Genomic DNA, 22,262 nt, shown 5'->3' with positions numbered 1-22,262 from the left:
GATTTAACTTTAGACATTGATTTCTAAATGATTTGATTCAGTGTTTTAGAATATGAAGTTTTCCAAGACACTGAAACTCAAACCTTGCAGTTTGAGTACATCAACGAGTGCTTGACCTTAGCTCCTGCACTAAACATTTCTCTACCTCGAACTACCACACATGTATATTGAGCCTTTGAAATAACTCTAAGTACAGGCTGGTCAGGGATCTCAAGTGTGGCCAGAACTTATTATCAGATCAAAAGGCAGGCTCTTGCAAAGTCATTGTAGTGCTTCCCATCCTTATTTCAGCAAAAAAATGTACCCAGCATGGTGTTGGTTTTAAGAGTATAATCAAATTGCAGAATCACGCTCTATTTAGTGCCGGTCCCACTGAAGCAAAGTTCCTGTTCGGTGGGAGGAGAGTCCCTTATAACAGGAAAAACAATTGTGCCAGGTTTAATCAAAAGTGAAAAGGATCCTGTGAATGTTCCCTTTGAGCCACATAACCCACTGCTAATTTCAAGACGGGCTCTGAAACGAGGGCAATAAAAAACGTCCTTCAGAGCAACCGAGGAGGAGCGAAGAGCAACTCCTGCTGCAGCAAACGCCAACATCTGCAAGTCTGCTCCCTGCCACAGGAATGCTTCTGCCTACCTGGAAAGCCATAAAAGAGGTAGGGGAGGGAGGAGGGAATAAAATAGCTCCTTGGCTGCAGGCTTATCACTTTCACTGTTCTCCAGCATTTCTGTCTCCTCCTTGACCTCCCCTGCACAAATACGCACAGAGCCGAGGAGCCAACAACTCCTGGAAGGCTGAAACAAGTGGGAAATCACTAAAACAAGTGGGAAATCACTCATCCTGAACGATGCAAGTTTGCATGACAGGCACTGCGGACAGGCTCGGCTGCCTCAATAGCCTCTGATTATTGAAATACATTTATCAATTAGGGGATTTTGCATATTATCAAACTCATTCATTAACGATGCTTTAGCTGATTAGTTAGAACGTCACCATAAATACAGAGTTTTGACAGGCTGGAGGCAATTTATGACGTGGAAAATGTACTGACCTGCTCACATCAGGAAACCTGACTGGAAAATAAAGAACTTGGCACTTCGGTCTGATTATTTTTTCCAAATCCTTAGGTCTGTGGTCAGGAATCAGCTTCATAAATTTTCCAATGGATTTAAGGAACGATTCCATATTAAAAGCAGAGTTGAACACCACAACATCAGCAACCAAACTGTAAAAAGCGGTGAAGATTAATGAACATATTGATGCCACAAAAGGAACAAAATTATTCTACAGGCAAAGGAAATAGGATACTTATTCTCATAAACAAGCAAAATGTGCAAGTGGATTCTAATTAAAACCAGCCTTTTCACGTGAATTAGGAGTAGCATATGTACCTTAATCAGAAATGTCTTAATTTCTGTCTATTCACCCTTTGAAAACATGTTTAACCTTCTTTAAGTAATAATAAATTACGATTATTAATCTAAAGGAGCACACCCTATTCTAGCTGTGGAGTTTTATTCATAAAATGGTAAGTATATTATTACTGTCATCATCTCTTAGAAGCATTATGAAGAGATAAGGCCTACTGTAATCTGACTTTTGTAGAATTAAAGTTGTAAGAAAATGAAAATTCCTCAGAAATGTTTTTTATTGAAGGACAACTTACCTTTGTTTAACCTACCTTCAGCTGACCATGGGTGTCAGGCAACAGGACACTAAAGAAATGGAATGCTATTTTAACCTATGCAGACATAATCCTGATTAAGATTATATTCATTATATATGAAAATAAAATACATAGCATGCAGTATCCCTCCTACCAAAAAAAGTTTGAAAAAAAAAAGGCATATAAATTTAATGTTTTATTTCTACTGCTGTGTTTTAAAATCGACCAGATCAAAAATTTTAAAATGCAGTTCAGCAATAATGTAGGTATTATTTCTCCACTTAGAGTCAGTCTGGAGAAAATAAGCAGCTGTAAAAAACCTGAAGTATCTGGAAGTTTATCCTGGCAGTGCTGCCACAACCTGAGCTACACCAATACACTCAACACTAGCTGAGGTAAGAAATGCTTTATGGCCAGTTGGTTTTCTCAATATGTTATACATTGTAGCACAGACCTACAGGTCAGAAGATACATTGAGGACATGTGTTCATAAGTCACAGGGCTGGGGAAAAGTATATTTGAGGTGAGAGGCTGTCATTCATCCTCTCTGCATCTTTCTGCTCTCTGGTCAAGAAAGAGAACTGACACTGCTCACCAAAGCAGCAGGAATCAGCAGGAAAAGCAAAGAAACCCCAACATTAGAGAGACATAATCCTTTTCAAGCTGGCTGCAGGAGCTGGCATGCCACCCTCTTCCCCACCTATGGTTTTTCACCCGTCAGAAGCCTCAGTTTTGTACAGAAGTCATCTTTTCTGCACTGATTTACAGATGACACAAGGCAGGAAGCTGACACATTTCTTTCCTGCTCTCTGACACACAGCAAAGGCTCCAACAACATCATCTCACCTTTTCTTGTGCATGAAGTCGCCCTAACTCCTTCCTGCAGGCTCTGCAAATCAGGGGCAAATTAGAAAGATGAACTCCTTAGATCAGGTACAAAAAGCAGAATTCTGTTTTTTTAATGATCCAAAGCACCAACCTGAAGGTTCAAAGTGCTATAATTTTAACCATCTCCAAAAACCCTGTGTAAAATTGGAAAGGTACGGTTTCCCCATTTCTAACATATTTGGAAGATGGGAACATGGCATCTCTTTGCAGATGACCACTGGAATGTGAAGAATAATACAGATGAGATGGCTTCTATTTGCTGTTAAATTGGGGTTTCAGCAGAGCAGAAATGGGAGATGAATATTACGTAACTACATGAAGATGATACTGGAGGCTGAAGGGGACAGAATGGAGCATTTATTGCCCCATCCCTGGAAGTGTCCAAGGCCAGGTTGGATGGGCTTCGAGAAATCTGGTCTACTGCAGGGTGTCCCTGCCCATGGGGTTGGAACAAGATGGTCTTGAGAGTCCCTTCCAACATAAACCATTCCACAATTCTCTGACCTGTAAAAATCATCTTTATTTATCTAATGAGAGAAGATACTTAAAATGCATATTTTGAGGATAAATGTTTGTCAGTTTACAACAGATGTATGAAAAAATAACTGCCATAATAAAGCAAAATATATATACAAAAAATATTCTTTTCCCAGTGCCAGAAAACACTTCTTTTTGTTAGAACATCTGAAAATGGCTGCTACTGTTTTCAAAAGATCTTTCACTTCACTTTCCCATCTTTACAGCTCAGTAAGTGAAACATGTTGCAAACACTGTGGCAGAGGCAGCTGCAGAATGGCCAGAACATACACAGATCATTAACTGAGAAATTTCAACTGTCTTGGATTATAAAGATGCAAAAGCTTAACTTGCACCTTAAAATTCTCAAGCCCTATTCTTAATAATTCGTCCACCAAGAGAGAGGTGAGAAAGATCATGGAAATGAATCTATTTCAGTTTAAAACAAGTGAGTTTTGCTGTTCCACTTAGGTCTGTGCAGTGCCTAACCACAAAGCTTTTCAGTGGTGTTGTTATTAACTTCTTTCATTAACTCAGATTCGAGAAATACATTTGTTTTTAGCAACAATAAAGGACCGCAGCCTTTAAAACGTCTGGGTATTTTAGCACTGCACAATTTCTGAATACTAGATGAAAGAAATATAAGGATTTATCTGTTATGTTTACTGCCCTCTCTTCACAGGAAAAGTGCTGCAGTACATTTTAATTTCTGTTTATTTCCCTAAAACCCTCTCCATAATTTCAGCTGGATGCAGTAAAAGCTATGGCCAAGCACGAGCTGAGTAGCTGCAGCATCCATGAAACAAAGCATCACTTACAGCCAAGGCACAGGTCAGAAATCCCACCAGCAATGGGTACACCACAGCAGCATTGGTGGACTTTATACAATAAATTGAGATGATTTTTTAGAGCAGAGTGGTTCAGCCACACTGATTTTATGAAGCTCTCCTCAGGACTCTGCTGGTACCTCAGTTTGCTACAGGGTCATTGTTTATAGAATCCCAGAATGGTTTGGGTTGGAAGGGACCTTAAAGCCCATCCCATTCCACCCCTGCCATAGGATACCCTCCACTATCCCAGGCTGCTCCAAGCACCATCCAACCTGGCCTTGGACACTGCCAGGGATGGGGCAGCCACAGCTTCTCTGGGCAACCTGTGCCAGGGCCTCCCCACCCTCACACTGACGAATTCCTTCCTAATATCCAACCTAAACCTACTCTCTTTCAGTTTGAAGTCAATCCCCCTTTTCCTGTCACTACATGGTCTTGTAAAACATTAATACAAAATAATGAATATAAAAAACAATCAGTACAAAATAAAAATAGAAAAATAATTAATATTAAGAAATAGTACATGGAGAAGGACTCCTCAGGGTTACAATGCTGTAGGACAGAAGGAGCCCTTAAATAACGAGGAGCAGTGCAAGCAACACCTACCATGAAAGAATCTGGTTGTATCCATACTGAAAATCCCTTTCCTGGCATTTCTGGACAGGATATGCCAATTGGTTCTCATGGAAGTAGAGGACCTTTTTCAATTTGCCAAGGTCAGGGCGGAGGGCGGCGAGTTCAGCCAGGTTAAGCACCGAGCTTGCAAAAAGGATCCTGGAAAACAAGGAGAGCAGTGTTTACTGTCGGCGAGCATGCTCGCAGGGGTCACCCCTTCCCCTGCTCCCCACTCCCTCCCCCCAAGAAAAACATAACCCCTATAGGGACACATCAATAGCTAAGCCTTAATACCATGTAGCAGCATTCGAAGTTTTGATCTCTTAAAAAGCAGCTGCTAAGAACCCAACTAGAAAAGCACCGAATCTCATTGGTCTTCCCAGCTCGGTTACAGAGAGATGCAAAATAAAAAAAAAGCTGGATGGATTTTATTGAAAAAGGCAAGAAAAGCTGTATCTGAAGGACAAATGGAACAAAGATAAGGCTGGCTAGGGAATACTTTGCTTGCCAGTTTCATTACACTTTACTTCTTTATGCACCCGACTACTGAAATTCAATATATGAGCAGGAATGGCACATGTTCATGTTATGACATAAACCCTTTTGATTTATGCAGTGCACTTATCTAGCATGGTCCGCTTTTCTTTTTTTTTTTTCCCCACCCTTTTTCTGTTTTATTTTCACATTTTTATTAGGTATCCTCTATAATGAAATGTTGTTTCTACCCTTGCACCCCAGTCCTGCCGCTGCACTCCTGCTATTCCATAGTCCACAACACTGCACACATCCTTCAATTAGATAAAGCAGACACAAACAACACTAACAAGCTGCTATCTTAGCCTTGTGTAACTTCCCAGGCTATCAGAAAATGAATGTATTTAAATGCGTAATATGAAATCCTGACCCTACTGTAACCAGTGGCAGATTTCCCTGCATTTCACCAAAAGCATGTGAGCATCTCCTGGCCCCTGGCTAGCACTTCTTCCAAGCAAAGTGAATCCTGAACCTGCAGAGAGCTGCAGAGCCTCAAACATTTGTGTCCTGTATTTCTTATCACAAGGGATTAAAAATAAAGAAAAAAATTGAGATCAGGTATCTATTGCATGTAGAACATTTAAGTTTAATAAACTACTTTTCAATACAGCCTGTTTCTGAATTGTTTTTTTCTATCCACCATTTTAGTGGTTCAGATTCAGAACTGATTTATGCAATGTTTTATTCTTTTAAAATATTTCTTATTTTTTCTAAGTTTTTTCTTTTTCTATTTTTATTCCCACTCTTCCTATTTTTACATTAATTTTGTGTTCAAGATTACTGCCAAACTGACATCACTAATGTGATAAACTTCTGATTCTGGCTGTCAACCTCAAAACTCATGAACTTCCCCAAACATCCATCCAGATCATCTATATTATGTCCTATCTCTGCTAACTTACACCCTTCCTAGATAACCTGTACCTACAGAACAAACGCTTCCTAGGGCACAGATCCTGTATCCATCTTCATCAACCTGAGTCAATGCTGATCTGAAAGGCTTACGAAAGTAAGAGATGACTGTTACTGCCTTGTTCATCAAATATTTGATGGTTCTAAAGGGCTTGTCACACAGAATGCCAATAAAGATATGAGCTCAGGTTTATTACGAGCCATACTAGGAGGAAAAAATAGTTTTAGGTATGTCATTACTTATTTGTCACTGTGAGTAATGACCTCTGGACCTCATAGTGACCTGGGTGCCAGGCTCAAAGCAGAGCAGGAAAAGCTTCCTGGGGGCAATGTGAAATCCCTGCTCAGCACTAGAGTGACAAAGAAAAATGCAAACTGGAGAAAACATACCCTAAAACCAGCAAAAATGAAATGAAATGGTTGCTTGGAAAAATTTTGGCTATTGACAGGACAAGGGGAAACAGCTTCATACTAAAAAAGGATGGGTTGACTTTCGATAAAGGAAGATGTTTTTCCCTGTGAGGGTGCTGAGGCCCTGGCACAGGGCGCCCAGAGAAGCTGTGGCTGCCCCATGATCCCTGGAAGTGTCCAAGGCCAGGTTGGACAGGGCTTGGAACAACCTGGTCTAGTGGAAAAAGTCCCTGCCCATGTCAGGGGATTGGAACAAGATGAGCTTTAAGGTTCTTTCCATTTCAAACCATTCTAGAACTCTATTTCTGGATTGCACTATAGTTTATCTTTTCCCTTACTGATTTTTCAGAAAATTCTTTTCTGCCATGAGTTATGGGAAGAAAACTGAACTGATACAGGATAGTATTGATGAACCTGGCTGCATTTGAAGGAAGAGAAGGGAAAAAAGAGACAACACATTGGGACTGAAACCTCTGGAAGGAGCACAGAGCAAGGGTGGGAAGTTCAGACAGTGGAGGTGTCAAGGTTAACACACTGACTGGAGAGAAAAGGGCAATGGAGAGCACAATGAGAAGAGATCCAGGAACTAAGCTTGGACAAAACCATGTAGCTCTGAATAATCTAACCTTGCTCAGATCAACAATGGGATAATTAGGAGAATGCAAAAAAAAGATAGTAATAGCCACAGGCAAAGAAAACAGTGTCTGCAGTCTTGGCTTAGGCAAACTGAAGGAATTCAATAGCATCATTAAAGCATGCTGGAGCCTGGCTTCTAGCATGGCAAGAAAGGCTGAAAACCTAGAAAGCTTGTAAGAGGTAGACCTAAATTTTCTCCACTGTAAATAGAAAGTGGTAAGACTCCACTAACAAGCAGATCACTTATCACTGCCCAGCTCAGCACAATAAACTGGTGTCAAGAGAAAACTGTGGTGATGACTAGCAAATTCAGATGTAGAGCCTGAAATGACTTTGCCTATGCTGCTTACAGCAAGGAAAAGAATTAAAATAAAACCTTTGATTAGAAAACACCCTCCTCGATTCGCCTGCGTTACTTTGCAGCACTTCCAGAATTTATCCTGACTCTAAGAGGCTCTCATGGCTGCTTCTTTACTGGCAGAGAAGCTGCTAACTACCAGCACCAACCGATTTCCCTGGCTTTACAGGCTTAAATAACACCTGACAGCACGAGTCCCCGTGAACATGCCCACAGAGCAGCCACATTCGTGGCTAATGGACTCACGCAGGGCACTGGAGGATATGCTGGAGTGTATTTCCATTTAACACCTATTACAAGGGGAAGAAAGGAAAGTTTATTATAATGGAACGTGCGACATAAATATATGTCAGTTGTCATTCCCTGTGACATCAACTTTCATTTTACCTCGGGTTATTATTTAAGTAATAAATCCTAACAAGGTGAGCTTTATCATCCCACAGAGTGTATCCGGGAGGTAGAGACACAAGGTGATGGCAAGAACACTCAAAACATGATAATTCCTGACAGCTGCTGCTTGAGCACAAGTTAAATTGAACAGTTTATCTCAGCATAAAGATGTTATAAGGTTTTATGTTTAATTTAAAAAAATTAACATAAAACCCAGAGAAAGCAGAGTTAGGCAATCTTTCACAAACATGACATACTACAATCACTGTATAAGCTGGATTAGTACTTATTACCATGCTACTAGAGAATTAAGCTGTTTTTAGACCACCAAAGAGCTTTAAATTGCAACTTTTGTCTCTGTAAGAGAAACCTATATTTAAAACGTCTGCTAAATTCAAATTAACAGCTACATCATTAACTTACCATCTCACAAAAACCCCTACAATTCAACTGCTATTATGGTGTCCTTATCGAGACCTATCAACACTGCAGCATTTAATATATACAGTGCTCTCCAACAAATACAGTGTGTGAATACTCACTAAACCTGTGCTGAAGGTCACATTCCTAAAGCTCTGCCCCAGCTCTCCTCTCCAAAACATCCCTGAGCATTTTGCTGTGTGACAAGTGACCTTCTTGCTCAGAGCAGGACCATCCCATAGTAGCCCTACTGCCTTGGAGACTGGCCAAATTTCAGGGCCACCATCCATACAAGCTGCAGTCTAAAGCCATGCTTGTGCTTCATCTGAATCAGTTCACAGTCCTTCTGAGGAGCTACTTGTGTGAAATTAGTTAAGCATGTGCTTAACCAATATAAATATTCCTGGGAATGAAGCTGAGTCCACTTGCAGGTTCAGAGATGCGACATGTCCACAGAATTCCCGGTCCATTGCTCCTGTCTTCCCCATTATTTCACTCCAAAGGACTGAAAACCAGTAAAATATAAAAGCCCTTTTTTTTTTTTTAATTGCTAGCAGACAAAATAACTAATACAGGTTTCCACTTATATCAAGCAAATTATAATAGTGAAGGTGCTAAAGTATTTTTATTTGGCTTTATAAATCTTCTTTGTGTCACGCAGCCATGATTTACTCTTTTATGGCACTACGCTAAATCTTTCAATTAAATTCCCATGCAACTTAACTAAAAACACATTTTGCCTTCCCCTTGGGAGACCACACAGGGCATATTTATGTATCTATGGATATGGAGGCTGAATTCTCCAATCCACCAGGCTTATAGAACAAAGCGAGTTTAAAACAGCACCTGATTTGCAGTGGAATGTTCCCTCGGTCTGGCAGAAGCTCTGCACGAAGGACAGATAAATGTGGCCACTATTTGTGTGGCAGTACAGGTAATCCAGCTCTCCCTGGAAAAGGGGGATTGCTGTAGGATACAATCCTGCAGCAGCAGCAGCAAGGACTCTCCTGCTCTGCAAATAAAATCCAAAGCCATAATTCTCTGCTGCAAAACAACTACATTCACAGTAAAATAAGTTTATGATTGAAGATCTGGCAGTCCAGAAAAGAGCCATGAGCACTCTACATCCTCCAGGAGCAGTATTACAATAAAACAGACTAAAATTTGGATATGGCTACAAATATGAGCCTTTTAGGGAAAACAGATACTAAAAAAATACTTTTCATAGATGGCACTGATTGAACCAGTGAGGCCCTGGCACAGGGTGCCCAGAGAAGCTGTGGATGCCCCATCCCTGGAAGTGTCCAAGGCCAGGCTGGACAGGGCATGGAGCAGCCTGGGATAGTGGAAGGTGTCCCTGCCCATGGCAGGGGTGGAATGGGATGAGTTTTAAGGTCCCTTCCAACCCAAACCATCCTGTGATTGTGTTTCTGGATTGCACTATAGTTTATCCAAACTGTTCTGCTCTATGTTGCCCCCTTAAAGGCCAAGGCAAAGCCAAGAGGTTTGACCACAGACACATCCACCTGGAGAAACAATGGCTCCAAAGGTGGTGGAGGCTTCCAGCTCCTCCAGATCAAACCTCATGGCTTTGATTCCCCCATCATACAGTTCTCCTTGATTTCAACCCAGCAATTAGACAAGTCCATGGATTTGGCTTTATCTTATAAATGCTAACTGTGTCTCAAATAGCATGGTTAATGCCTGCAATCTTAAACAGACCAGTTATTTTTGTTTGTTATTACACCATTTTTATATGATCACCTTACAGAAGTTGCATTTTTATCACTAGCCCAAGAACACACAAATTACAAGCACACATAAAATGCTTTTCCTTTTCCCATTACACAACAGACGACACTGAATTTCTGAACAATAAATACTAATAAGTGGTAATATGTGACAGTAGACAGTATAATAAATAATAAATTAACAATAATTTTTTGACATGGAATGTACAAATGTCAAAAAATGCTTATAGATATTTTAACTCATAAATTAAGGTTTTTGTAGATAAAGATAATTTGCAATGTTTACAGAAATAATTAAGTCTTACTATTTTAATGGTCTTTATTTTTCAGAACAAATCACAAGGGTTGTCATGCCTTTCATCTTAATTAGGCCATGTGTTTGTCTTATTTATTTCTATGTACTTTCATAAACGTTTACAAATATTAATTGTAAAGAAAAATATTTTTTCCTCTTGCTGTAATTGCTATATGTACATACAGTACACAGTGATAAATATTCATGGCTGCTACCAGTTCAATATCGAGGATTTGGGAGTTGCCTTGTATGCTAAAATACAGCAGAAAGGAATAGCCTGGTTTCAACTCATACTGCCAATCCCTTCTTTTTATATATTTTTGTTTTAAAATACACCATTTAAAAAAAATCAAAAAGTTAAAAACCACATTTTTTAATTTGCAAATTATTTGGGTTAACTCACAATTCCTCCTTACCCCTCTGATTCTTTATTTAATATAGCTGATCAGAATATTTATGTACTGGAATCAAACCTCAAACAAAATTTCAGGCCAGGTCCTCAGTCCACACTATCAAGAACCAGTCTTAAACACTTTTCCACTATTTTTGATGACCTTTAACTCAAAAGGTATAAAAAACTATGTGAAAACAGTGAATTAAAACTACTTTTCCATGTAACATCAAGAAGTAAGCTTGAAAGAGACTCTCACAGAGCAGACTTTTGAGGGGGGTGTATTTTGTTTGGACTGCTTTGCTTTTCAGGCAACAACACTGAAGCTTCTTGAATTTTATTAAGTGTGTGTGGTACTATTTTTTTCCCTGATTTGTAATTAAATTTGGCTTCAATTAATTACTGACAGATGCACATTTTTACTTTAGTGGCCAGATTGTTCACCATGGGCTACACTGGCCTCTCTGTTCCCACGAAGGGAGAGGTCAGGACCAAGCAGTCAGAGCTATGGTGATGGGGGGAAGGAGAAACCATGAATCCACATTGTCCTCCTCGCTCAAATTCCATCAGCAACAAACAGTGAAGCAAAGGAATTTTATTAGAGCAGAGAATAAGCAAATCAGAATAACCCACAAGTGAAAAGCAGCTATTACTGGTTTATGTAAGATGGACAGACTAACTCTGCTCAAATAGGTGCTGTGATGGAGCAAAGAAGAAGTGGGAAGCAAGATAAATAGAGGACATAGTGACTGAAGGCAAAAAATTCACCACAGGTAAATATATAGGATGCAGTGATGCATAATGAAATGACATTTTTAAAGAAAACTGCTTGCAAAACTGATGTTCTACTCAATTAGGTAACATTTAAGCAGCATTATTTATTGGTTGTAAGGCTGCAAATTAATTTAATTTGGTATCTTATCTGTCCAACTCTGGAGAGAAGCCAAACATGTCAAATGCCTGGCATGAACAATGCAATATGGCCAAGGGGTGGTAGCAGCACAGAGAAGTCCTAGGGCTACACAGAACTACTCTTCAACAGCAAACCTGACCAGCTAGCTTTGAGTATTGTAACTTCACATCTCCTGGTGTCAGCTTGGATCCAGGATGGCACAGAGGAAACAGTCAACATCATGGATCTATGGATCCCACTGCAAGCGAGGGTGATTTATCCCACAGAAAGGGAATCAAACCCAGTGCAGCACAGATCCACCACAACACTCAGGGCTTCCCTTAAAAAAGGTTTATATCAAGAGATGCTCACATGAAGTAGAACAACGGCTGATCTTCCATTATTTTAGTAAGTTCTGGCAAATAAAAACTCAAATCTTCACCTAATGTTCAGGTTTCCACATTTTGTGTTTTAAAACCACAGAAGTCCCACTCACTTTGCACAGTTGCAGAGAAAATCATGGAATAACAGGATGGTTTGGGTTGGAAGAGACCTCAAATATCATCAAGCTTCAATCCCCTGCCATGGGGAAGCTTTGCTAACTGTTTAGGGTTACATTTCAAGTGCCCTGAAAATTCTGTTCTCCAAAGTATTTCAGATTGGTTTTTATGTTGCTTTATGCACCTTGATATCTAAACACTTTTTTTTTTTTTTTTAAAGGAATTTGAAGACTGTCACTAAACGGAACTCAGCTTTCTTAGCAAATAGCTTTCACATTTTTCTAATATCCCACAGCTCTGATCTCACACAATCTACGAACAGCAAGTCCTTTAAAAATTATTTTTATGGAATCTCTTAGCTAATTTTCCTAAAAAACTCCCACTCCAGAGCATCAGCCCAAGGCATAACTACTGCCTAAGAATGAGGACCCTCAGGAAAAGCAGGATTCTTCCCAGAAAACTAATACAGCCCTCGAAAAAACTCAGACTGTCATAAAACCTGAGCAGCTGGCAACTCTGTCACCATGAAGTATCCATATGGAAGACCGAGATGTGTCAAACTACCCAAAACGAGTTTGGATAGTGCAGAAGATGGAATAAATAATTCAGTATCTTCAACACTTTCAACAGCAGGTAGTAGATATGCTACCTGCTCCTACAACGTGCCAAAATGTAACATGCGAGTGAGAGCGAGCGAGAGAATGTGAGTATCTCCAACCTGTTTTCATGAGGATATTTTGCTCGAGGAACTTCTCTTTTTAGAGGCATATGATCCGTATCAGATGTTTGTCAGGAGCAGGCAGCGCTACAGAACATTAGGAATAACTTAGTGATTTTTAATATATATTCACAAAGAGAATTCTCAAAGTCCTGAGTATACATGTATTTTAAAAAAAATGTATTTTAATCAAATATTACAAAAAAAATACGAAGGGAAAAAATGTATTTCTCTCAAATGCCCTTCACACTTCTAGAATATTTGTTGCTGCAGCATAGTGGCAACTTTCCTGCCTTAATATAAGCCGAGCAAACTATTCCATGTGCTCAGTGAAGTGGCAATCAGATCCACAATTTAAATATTTCTGCTCCATGTTCATGACATAGTTCAACTATAAAACTACATTGTGCAGTGCCAGTCTTCTGCCATCTCTTCCTATGAGAAACAGCCACACATTGGTGCATAAACCTTCATCGTTTATACTCAAAGGAGATAAAGCGACACTACCATTCCCCAAGAAATTAAAATAATTTAATGCTTAAGGGCTTCCAGACCTGTCTTTGGAGGGGCAAACGCCTTCCTACACGGATTTATCAACGAACACTTCATCAAAAACACAGGGACAGCAGGTAAGCTGATATTCAAAAGCACATCAATAAGGAAAATGTCAGGTTTTGTGTATTGCACACTATTTTGAGCCCCTCCACTTTCTGATTATAACATTTCTGTAACTCAGCAAAGCCCACACTCGCTACCAGATTTGAACGATTGCACCGAAATGGCTGAGCGACCGACTGAAGTGAGATTTCAAAGAAGTGAGACAAACACTCGCCTAAATTCAAAAGCTGCCAAACATATTTCATCAGACTTTCAAAAGATAATTGTTTTGTCTGTTCTGAATTAAGCTTTAAGTGCTTTAAGAAAGGTTTCTCCACAAACATGGCTAAAGATCACAAAGTGGAGCATTTGGAATGAATGGAACCCTTCAGTCATATATTTATTTACTATCACTTGCATCATGCCTGGCATATACCACAAGCTGCTTTATTTCCATGTCCATAACATGATTTTAAGGATAATCTATACTGATGTCCTACCACTTTATTTCACATGCTATCATAACAGGGTTTTTATTTATAATGCACCCAGGGAAAAAGAAGGAAATAAAGGGTCTCAGCTCTGCAGCCCAGAGCTCCTGACCTGGGATGTAAGGGACTGATGCAAGAGCTGAGACAAACAGGAGAGAATTCAAAGAAAAAGAGAATATGTCAAACTCATGAGAATTTAACAGCCATGGAAATTAAGCCATTGCCCAGTTTTCTTCTCCAGCTCCTGGCTGAGAGTTTTGCAGGGTTAATAACATTAGACATTTACGGTCATGTTTGATCAACTGATACAACACAGATCTGATCCTTGAGTAAGCAACTCAAACCTGAACACTGCAAGATGCTGGTATTTCCCCACATGGAAAAATCCAATAATAAAATAATAATTTAATAAAAATACTTCCAGCTTCCATATATTTCACAAATTATGCTTTCCCAGCGTGTGGTGGCCAGTGAACACACACTACAAAGGACAGAGAGTTCTCAGTAAGACAAGTCCCTAGAACCACAGGAACCACTTTACATTAGGGTGACCAGAAAGGCTTCTCCCAGGATGAATTGTTCTGTTCTGTTAATCTATCCCAGTTTGGATTCCCCGGTTGCCTGTCAGCCTCCGCCCCTCATCACTCCCCCAGAGCTTCCCCATTGGCCTCCATTCCCTGGTCCCACCTTTTCCCCCAGGTAAAACTGTGAGTTCTGGGCTCATGTTGGTATTTGCCTCTGCACCCCTGGACAGTGTAGCAGCAATAAATGCTCCTGCCAGGTTGCACCCAAACGCCCTTCTGGACTCTTTGGTATTGACTGTGACACTGAACCCACCCGTGCGTCTGTGGGGGCACGCGGGGCCCCACGGAGCCGGGCAGGGACAGGGTTACCAGCACATCTCATATGCAACTATTACTTCTGAATTCTTTTTATCATTAAATAAAGCATCCAGTGCTTTATTTAATGATAAATTAAATTCCCATTATTCCCCAGGAACACAAAAGAGAAATATGTCTCTCTGGGGTTGAAATCATATGTTAAAAAGATAGAACACCATACCAGATGTTATCTAATCTTTAAGAAACTGCGGCCAAGGCTTGCTTATCAAGGGCCACCAAGCGAACCAGGGCCACAGTGAGAAGTCAGGAGCCCAAGCCAAAGTTTAGATAAGCAAATATCATGGTCTAGTGATTTAATCAGCTCATGTAAGACCATGTAACTGTTTATGTATCTTATGGGCCCTGCTCACCACAGTACCTGACAGGTTTCCCAAAATATTATCTTTGTGAGAGCGTACAGAGTGATTCAGCATTTTCAGATCTCATATCTTCACTCCCAGAGAGATGTGCAAGCACAGATGTCTGCGTGCATGCACATGCAGATACATGACACATAAATACTATATACACACATATTTTCTAGCAAAATCCACCATAAAACTATGAAACATTCTGAATTGAGCTATTTAAACTGTGGCCAAGAAAACTGTTGACAAGAGCTAATTTGTTATTGAAAAAAGACTGCGCATCTCTCCATGACAGAAACTAAAAATCTGTTCAAGATGTCTGGGCAAGGAGCTTTCATATCTGAAAAGGCTGAGCAAAGTAGAGTAGTTTTGGTGAAGGTCTCCAAATAACACCATTTTTCCAGCAATGCCTTTGAACTATACATAAAACCTTTCAGGAGCTCCTGAAAAGGAAACTTGAGTCAAGCTGTTTGTCAAGATGACTAGAGATGTTCTTTGGAAAGTATTTCCAAAAAGTTCTGGAGCAATGGTAGCTGTACAATCATATGGGATTAATTTTCTGTATATATCTTTTTATACTGCTGGAAGAAACAAATTAACTTGGAAATTCAAAGATCTTTATACAGCCCTGTGCTCTTAGGTACAAATATTTAAGTAATCTTTACTTCCTGTCAAACACTGAAATGAATATTAAATTATATTAAATTATTATAGATACAAGTAGTAAAATTTCTTTTCTGCTTTCTCTGTTAGCTCCTGCATCTTGGTATTTCTTACACAGAGTATGAAAGATATTTTAATATTATCTTTGATTTAAATTGCTTCTTCTATTAAAACACAAACTGTGTGCTTGATGTATAAACACCTGCCCAGAAGCCTCACAAATTTTCCCTGTAAGGGATCACAGGTTTAGGAAAACAGTATTTATTCACAATACTCCTTTCCCTGATGGTTTCAGAATGCCATCCCTTTAGCCACTTTTTTTTTTTTTTGGTCCCCTTTAAAATAAATAAATGAACAAACCACACAGAAGGAAGGAACTTCAACATTTCAGCCCCAGCTGAACCCAAAACTCCCCACTGAGGCCTATGACCCCCACTTGCATGTGCTCAGCACAGTGGGCATTGCACCAACCTGCAGGTATATGGAAGGGGTGAAATGCTCCCCTTGACTTAAATATGAAATTAAGGAGAAGAATATAATTAGTGTTTAAAGAGTGGGGAAAAAAAAAAATAAACTGTGGGAAATGTCCCTCTCTCCTTTTCCAGGACCTGTGGATTGACTTCATGAGAAAGAAGCAGTCTAGTAGATAAAATATAAAAAATTCATTCTTTCCTTCTCTTTTGTTCCTGTGTGTTAGTAGAAGGAACAAAATGAAGGAGCAAGGAACTAGTGAAAAAAATATCAAGCCAAAATTACATCCGTCAGGGTGATGGAGTGCAGTGTCCTGCCCAGTCCCACCGCAGACCTCCTCGGGGCTACTGTTTCAAGTAAAAATTAAACAAGATGACACAGAAACAGTCCAAGATTGACATTTTCCAGCTTTGTGTCATGTTACATTATTTGAATGAATCTCAACTTTTAAAAACATCCAAAGGAAAGGGAATGAGGGTTGTATAAAACAAAAAAGACATGTAAGAAATAAGACTCTCACTAGAAGAAAGAGAGCCACCCATGTTGATACTACCAAAGGTAAGAATATTTTTAAGGACACCGTTACCTATCCCATCCACTCTCATTTTATTGCCAGATTAATATGAAAAAGGCTTATTATTCCACCAGTATTTTTCCCCTGTGGCTTTGCCCAGGTTGTGCCCATAGGTCCATCTCAAAGGTTGCTGATGGAGCCCAGTGTTCCCACCACAGCCACTCTCCCAACCACCTTCAAGGTCCAGAGTCACGCAGCACAAGGGTTCAGCTTTATTGGAAAAACAACATCCTGAAACTACTGAAAAAGCTCTTCAGAAGTATGAAAAATAATATGCAGCATTTTTTTTCTTCAGTTACCAAGAAATTCGAAGCAGCCAGCAATCAACCTCCCTCTTCTCAGCACTCAAAAGCACTTACAGAAAGCCTGTTCTTAACCCTGCTGCAAAGAAAAAGTTCCCTTTTATCTTCCATTTATTTTCATTTTTACCTGAAAGGCAGAAAAGAGTTGGGTTTTATGTACACCAGACACGAACTGAACTTTTTTTGCAGCGCATTAGACTGCGATTGCCTTCCCCCCATATGAATGCATACCTGAATTTCCACAAAAAAAGAAAAAATAACAATATTGCCCTTCTGATTTAAGCATGGCCTGTACTCAACGTAATGTTCATCTATACGTGTTCTCACTGTTTAAGAACTCGGCGCAGGTGTTATTAATAAAATAAATTTATTTTTAAAAAGGATGCTATTCTATAAGCTTTGAAGCTCACACATAGTCTAACTTAAGCCAGCTTGGGCTCATCTGGTCTTTAAATGAGCCCTTTCATGTGGTCAGCCCACGAGCCATACGTACTGCTGCTCAATCACGCCACTGTACATCGTCAGCGCGAGGATGATTTGCATGATTTGCATTTCCTGTGCGCTCCAGCTTCAAGGAGCTCTAAGCACCACGTACAAAAGAAACCACCGCCAAGTAATGCAAAGATTTTTTAGTTAAACCAGATGAGACTGTTTCAGTCAGGCTTGCCAATAGTGAAAAAGAAAAAAAAACCAAAAAAAAAAAAGGGGAGGGGGAGGGAAAAAAGTCTCAGGGATATCCTGTTAAATAAGGATTATTTGGAGGGAATCTGAACCTTAGAATCATACCTTTACTTTTAAAATATCAAAGCTGTATGAGACCCGTAATAAATATGGCCTAGCAGAAAATAATTTACTTAAGAACTTTTTTCCCTCAATATTTCTTAGCTTTTAGCACCACATTATGTTAGTAATTTATTTATTTAATAGCACATAAATGGATGCTGATTACATTCAGTTTCATAAGGTAGAAAAACTAACCTAACTAAACTGAATTCACTGATAGCTGGTTAATATTTTTCCCTATGAAGAAATCTTTTATTTTATCCCAAATGATCAATAAAAGCTAACGGACAAACAACTAAGATAGAAACAGCATTACAGTGGGCTTCAATGAATAAGAAGTAAAATTTAAAAAAAAGTACCAGAGCCTCGTTGTCATGAAAAACAGAGACAGATGGGGAGCCAGACCTATATGATGCTACAAATAGATGAATATCTTGTAAGGATTTCAACAAATGTTATAAGACCTAGTCAAAATTTGAAAAAGTACAATGAAGCAGCACAAGCAGATCTGAAGTTCACTTGAAATCCAATCCATACTATCATCATTATATAGATTAACAATCTTTCAAAAAGACAGTAAAAATTAGAGCCTTTATAGTATCTTTTCTAGATAACAGCACAGCTAAAAATGTCATCATTGAATACAAAAAGAATAAAATTACGGAAGTTTGCTGTAACAGCTACTTTGGAAATGAGGTGCATCCTGTTCCCCCCTGAAAAGTAAAAGTGGGTGTGTGCACTTCACGTTCCAATATTGGATTGTATGGCGGGTTTCCCTTTAAACTGGTAGATAAACTGAGATGACTAAAGACTATCAGGCTGAGTGAGCTGTATGTGCCCAGCTACAGGGTGTACATCACACCTGCCTGACAGCAATCCAAGTCAGGCTGCTCCAGGAATCTGCACATCATCATGCTCCAGAAAAACCACAGCCAACTCCTGGCACTGCCTCTTCCAAAGGACACTCGTTTTTAGAAAACTAAGTTGCATCTTGGTTTGGGTTTTTTTTTTCCCCCCTGTGTTGTTCAAATGCAACCAAATATAAGATGTGGGCAAAACCATTACCGAGGGGTTAAATTCTGTCTTGAACACAAAAATTCCACTTATTTCATTGTTGTCTGCAAATATACAGTCAAGAGCCACATTTAATCACCACGCGTAGTTTCTGTATTGTGACTGTAAGATTTAGTAATCGAAATGGCTACCAGAATAAAAACACATTCTGTCATTTTTCCACTTAGACAGCCCCTGTATAATGCTCTTAAAGGTCAGCTAATTTTATTATGGAAAGTAACTAATAACCTTTATTAATTCTTACGCTCGCAGTTTTCAAGCATGTCAACCAAATAAATAATACACTGCAGGAAGACACCACACAAACCAAGCTGTTGAATACAATCTCTCTGCATTTGCAACAGACAAAAGAGGTCATTAGAAATGTAATACACGGGGGTTTTTTTGCTCTGGAAATTAGGAAAACATGAATAGACAGCTTTTTGAAAGCCAGGCTGCTGGTCCTCCCCCATGCTCCAAGATGCTGAGACCACCAAATGAGGTGCTAAATTCACTAATACCCAAGCACAACCATGATCCTAAATGTTATGCAGCACCTTTTTTTTTTCCCTAATTTCCTAAATTTTCAGGATGTGCACAATATTGGAGACCATAAGAGTTTTGCTTAGAAACTTTTCTGCTGTTTTTCATTTAATAAAATGACTGAAAAACGTGTAAATATCCAAGTTAAAAAGATATGTGTTTATATTTTATTCTCACAATATCTCTTGCATGGAAAGCATCATTATGTTGCACACTACATAAAATGATGCAAGAATACCCCCATTTATTAAGGATTTTTGCTTTCCTTAAGTGGATCAGAATGTAGAACTGTTCATGGTAAGCATTTCCTAGCACACTGCTTTGGGTGAGTGTGTTCCTAAGAAACATTACAACGCCTGAAACTAAAAATAGATGGTTATTTTTAGCTATTTAATCACATGAGAAAAAAAGACACAGTTTGTATCAGTCTTCTTAAATTTACAAAATAATTCCATAACGCGCCCAGTGTGTGTGTATCATGAAAATCCCTGGCACTCAACCTCTGGGCTCACACACCGGCTGCAAGTGGAAGCAAAATGGGGTTTAAAAGACTCCAGCAACAATAGTCTTGTGACTAAATCAGAAACAGAAGCACAAGTCATGAGCCAAACAGATACCTATCGGTTTCCTTGAGCTTAATCTGATTAAAACATGGCTCTCAAAAATGTTAAATAGAATGCCACGTCAGAGAGCTGGCAAGTGATAAAAATAGTTCATGACAGGAAATCATTATTAAAGCAGCATTACTTGTGTATCTGTTATGGAAATTTCCCTGTAATTTTTCTAGGTTTCCCCTTATGCTTTTTGTTGAATTGCTGTTATACTTCTTTTTTTTTTCCTTTTTTTTCCCCCCTCAATGGCATGTAAGTTTGAGATGTAAAAAGAAAATTATCACTGCAATTTTCCAACTATACTCTGCTCAATACCATCTCAAGTGTGTCATACATCATCTTGTCATTCACTTGAACAAGAAAACGCATAATATTCAGAGGTAGAAAATAATCTGAAATGGGGAAGTGCCACTAGGGCAAAACCACATTCATATGCCAGCACAGGGGAAGATTTGAAAAAAAAAATAAAAAAATAAACTTCATCTTAATTTCAAGGACTTTCATAATGAAAGCATCTTAAATATAAACTTAATTGAGGGAAAAGTTTCTATGAAAAGCTGCTAGGAATGACAGTAGAGACATTCTATAGTTCACCAATCAATATTAGAAGAACAAACATTGAGAATATACCATTACAAATCAACCTGAATGTTTTCAAAAGCTTACACAATTGAAAGAAGATTCAGAACCTTACGGAAAAATTTTAAAAATAAAGTCAGTATTTCTATCCCTCCTATCATTACCACTCCCCCCACAAACATCCTCCAGATTATCCTTCAGAGCAACCCATAAAATACAAACCAGAGTTGTAGTGTCTTGTCCTGCCTTTAGTTACATAATCCAGAAAAAGATTTTACAACAAAAAAAAACCAACCAAACAAAAAATAATCCCTAAAAATACATTTACAAGATCTTGTCTTACAAGGCCAACTCTAATTCCTAAGTCCCTATTTTTCCATACTGAAGAGACTTCAACAAACTTGAACAGCCACCCCCAAAAACCTTTGGTTTCTTTTTTAAATGTCACTGGTGAGAAAAAGCCTCCATCCATCACATTAGCTTTCCATCCAAAACAGACATTTCATCTCTAATGATGATTCGGGCTTCTCCCAAGAAAAGCCAGGATTATCCGGTCACTGATGCAGTGCCTGTGCATCAGGACCCCCAACGTCCCTCCTGTACCACCACTCATCTTCCCTCTGCCCCCTGCACCCAGCAGCCTCTACCACTGACATGGACACTTAAAACAGGCAAGGTTTTTTTTAAATTTTAGGTCAAATTCAGAATTATTTGCTGCTGGAACATCATAAGGCAACCACATGATGCGGGGGAACAAGGAGACACTTCAGAGATGAGTCTAGATGGAAGTAGGGCTGGTCTTTAATTAAACTCCAACTACTGCCCACCTAAAATCCAGAAGTAACAATGCAATCACAGCAATAGTGACAATTTTTAAGACAGCAGAGTCACCACATGTTTTGCAAGTGTGTCTAAGACCTCCCTGATTTTTGTCCTGGATACACAGCCAAGCTCTGCCTGACTCAGCATGAAAGGGAATGCGCATCCTATTATCAGCAGTGCTGAAACCTTATTCCATAAAGAGTTTTCCAAGAGTACTCACATCTATCCCTCCCACATTAAGAAATTATTATCTAATACAGGGAGTAATCAGCTCATGGTCTTACTACAGTCATCCTCCTTGACAAAGCAGGGAAAAAAAAACACCCAACTGTGAAGCATTAGAAAGTCAAGGTTCAAAACATCCCCATATATTGAGATCAATGCAAATTTATTTAGATCTCCATGCAACAAGACCAAGTGTGGCCTCTTGATGCAGCCTGGTAAATTCAAAGTCTCTATTTCTGCAACGGGCCTTCACCAGGACACATGGAATGTTACAGTGAAGGACACAGCCTCAACTGAGGACAGAAAAGCTGGTGACAGCTAATCCAGAACTAGTTTAAATGTTAATTTTAACACTTTACCGCGCCAGAACATTGTTAAACACTGAATTTCATGTTGTCCGGCCAGTTTTCTAATCTGAAATACCAATATAGAAGAATGGACTAATAGACAGTTAATTTATTACAGTATTACACACCCTTCCAAGTGAGAACTGAATGGCAGAGTTCAGGTGTGCACTGAGAGCCATCCAGATTGATGCAAATTTGTTCCCAACATGCCCTTTCTCATTCCATAGCC

At 39.2% G+C, this 22,262-nt stretch overlaps 1 protein-coding gene across 17 annotated transcripts in view; it reads right to left on the bottom strand.

Annotated features, from left to right (window-relative positions):
• GTDC1 (glycosyltransferase like domain containing 1) overlaps nucleotides 1-22,262 on the bottom strand; it is a 201,022-nt gene that overhangs the window by 110,328 nt on the left and 68,432 nt on the right. For 11 of the 17 annotated variants that reach the window (XR_006018285.1, XR_006018284.1, XM_042041591.1 and 8 more), the window contains 2 exons: nucleotides 4,507-4,674; nucleotides 1,052-1,225 (listed from right to left, as the gene is read on the bottom strand). Coding sequence is in view for 14 of the 17 variants with exons in the window: in XM_042041591.1 (XP_041897525.1) it covers nucleotides 1,052-1,225; nucleotides 4,507-4,674 (342 nt within the window). In the remaining 3 variants the exon portion in view is untranslated. Of the gene's footprint in view, nucleotides 1-1,051; nucleotides 1,226-1,666; nucleotides 1,716-2,512; nucleotides 2,556-4,506; nucleotides 4,675-12,723; nucleotides 12,811-17,127; nucleotides 17,198-22,262 lie in introns of those variants that run through there. The other 6 variants (XM_042041589.1, XM_042041590.1, XM_042041594.1 and 3 more) reach the window with 6 other exon arrangements.

Source organism: Corvus kubaryi, unplaced genomic scaffold (genome assembly GCF_017639235.1).
Source record: "Corvus kubaryi isolate FWS band 111438036 unplaced genomic scaffold, C.kubaryi_AGA036_p1.0 37396, whole genome shotgun sequence".
In the NCBI taxonomy this organism is placed as follows: Eukaryota; Metazoa; Chordata; class Aves; order Passeriformes; family Corvidae; genus Corvus; species Corvus kubaryi.
Note: the sequence above shows the minus strand (reverse complement) of the source record. Positions and strands in the feature narration are given on the sequence as shown.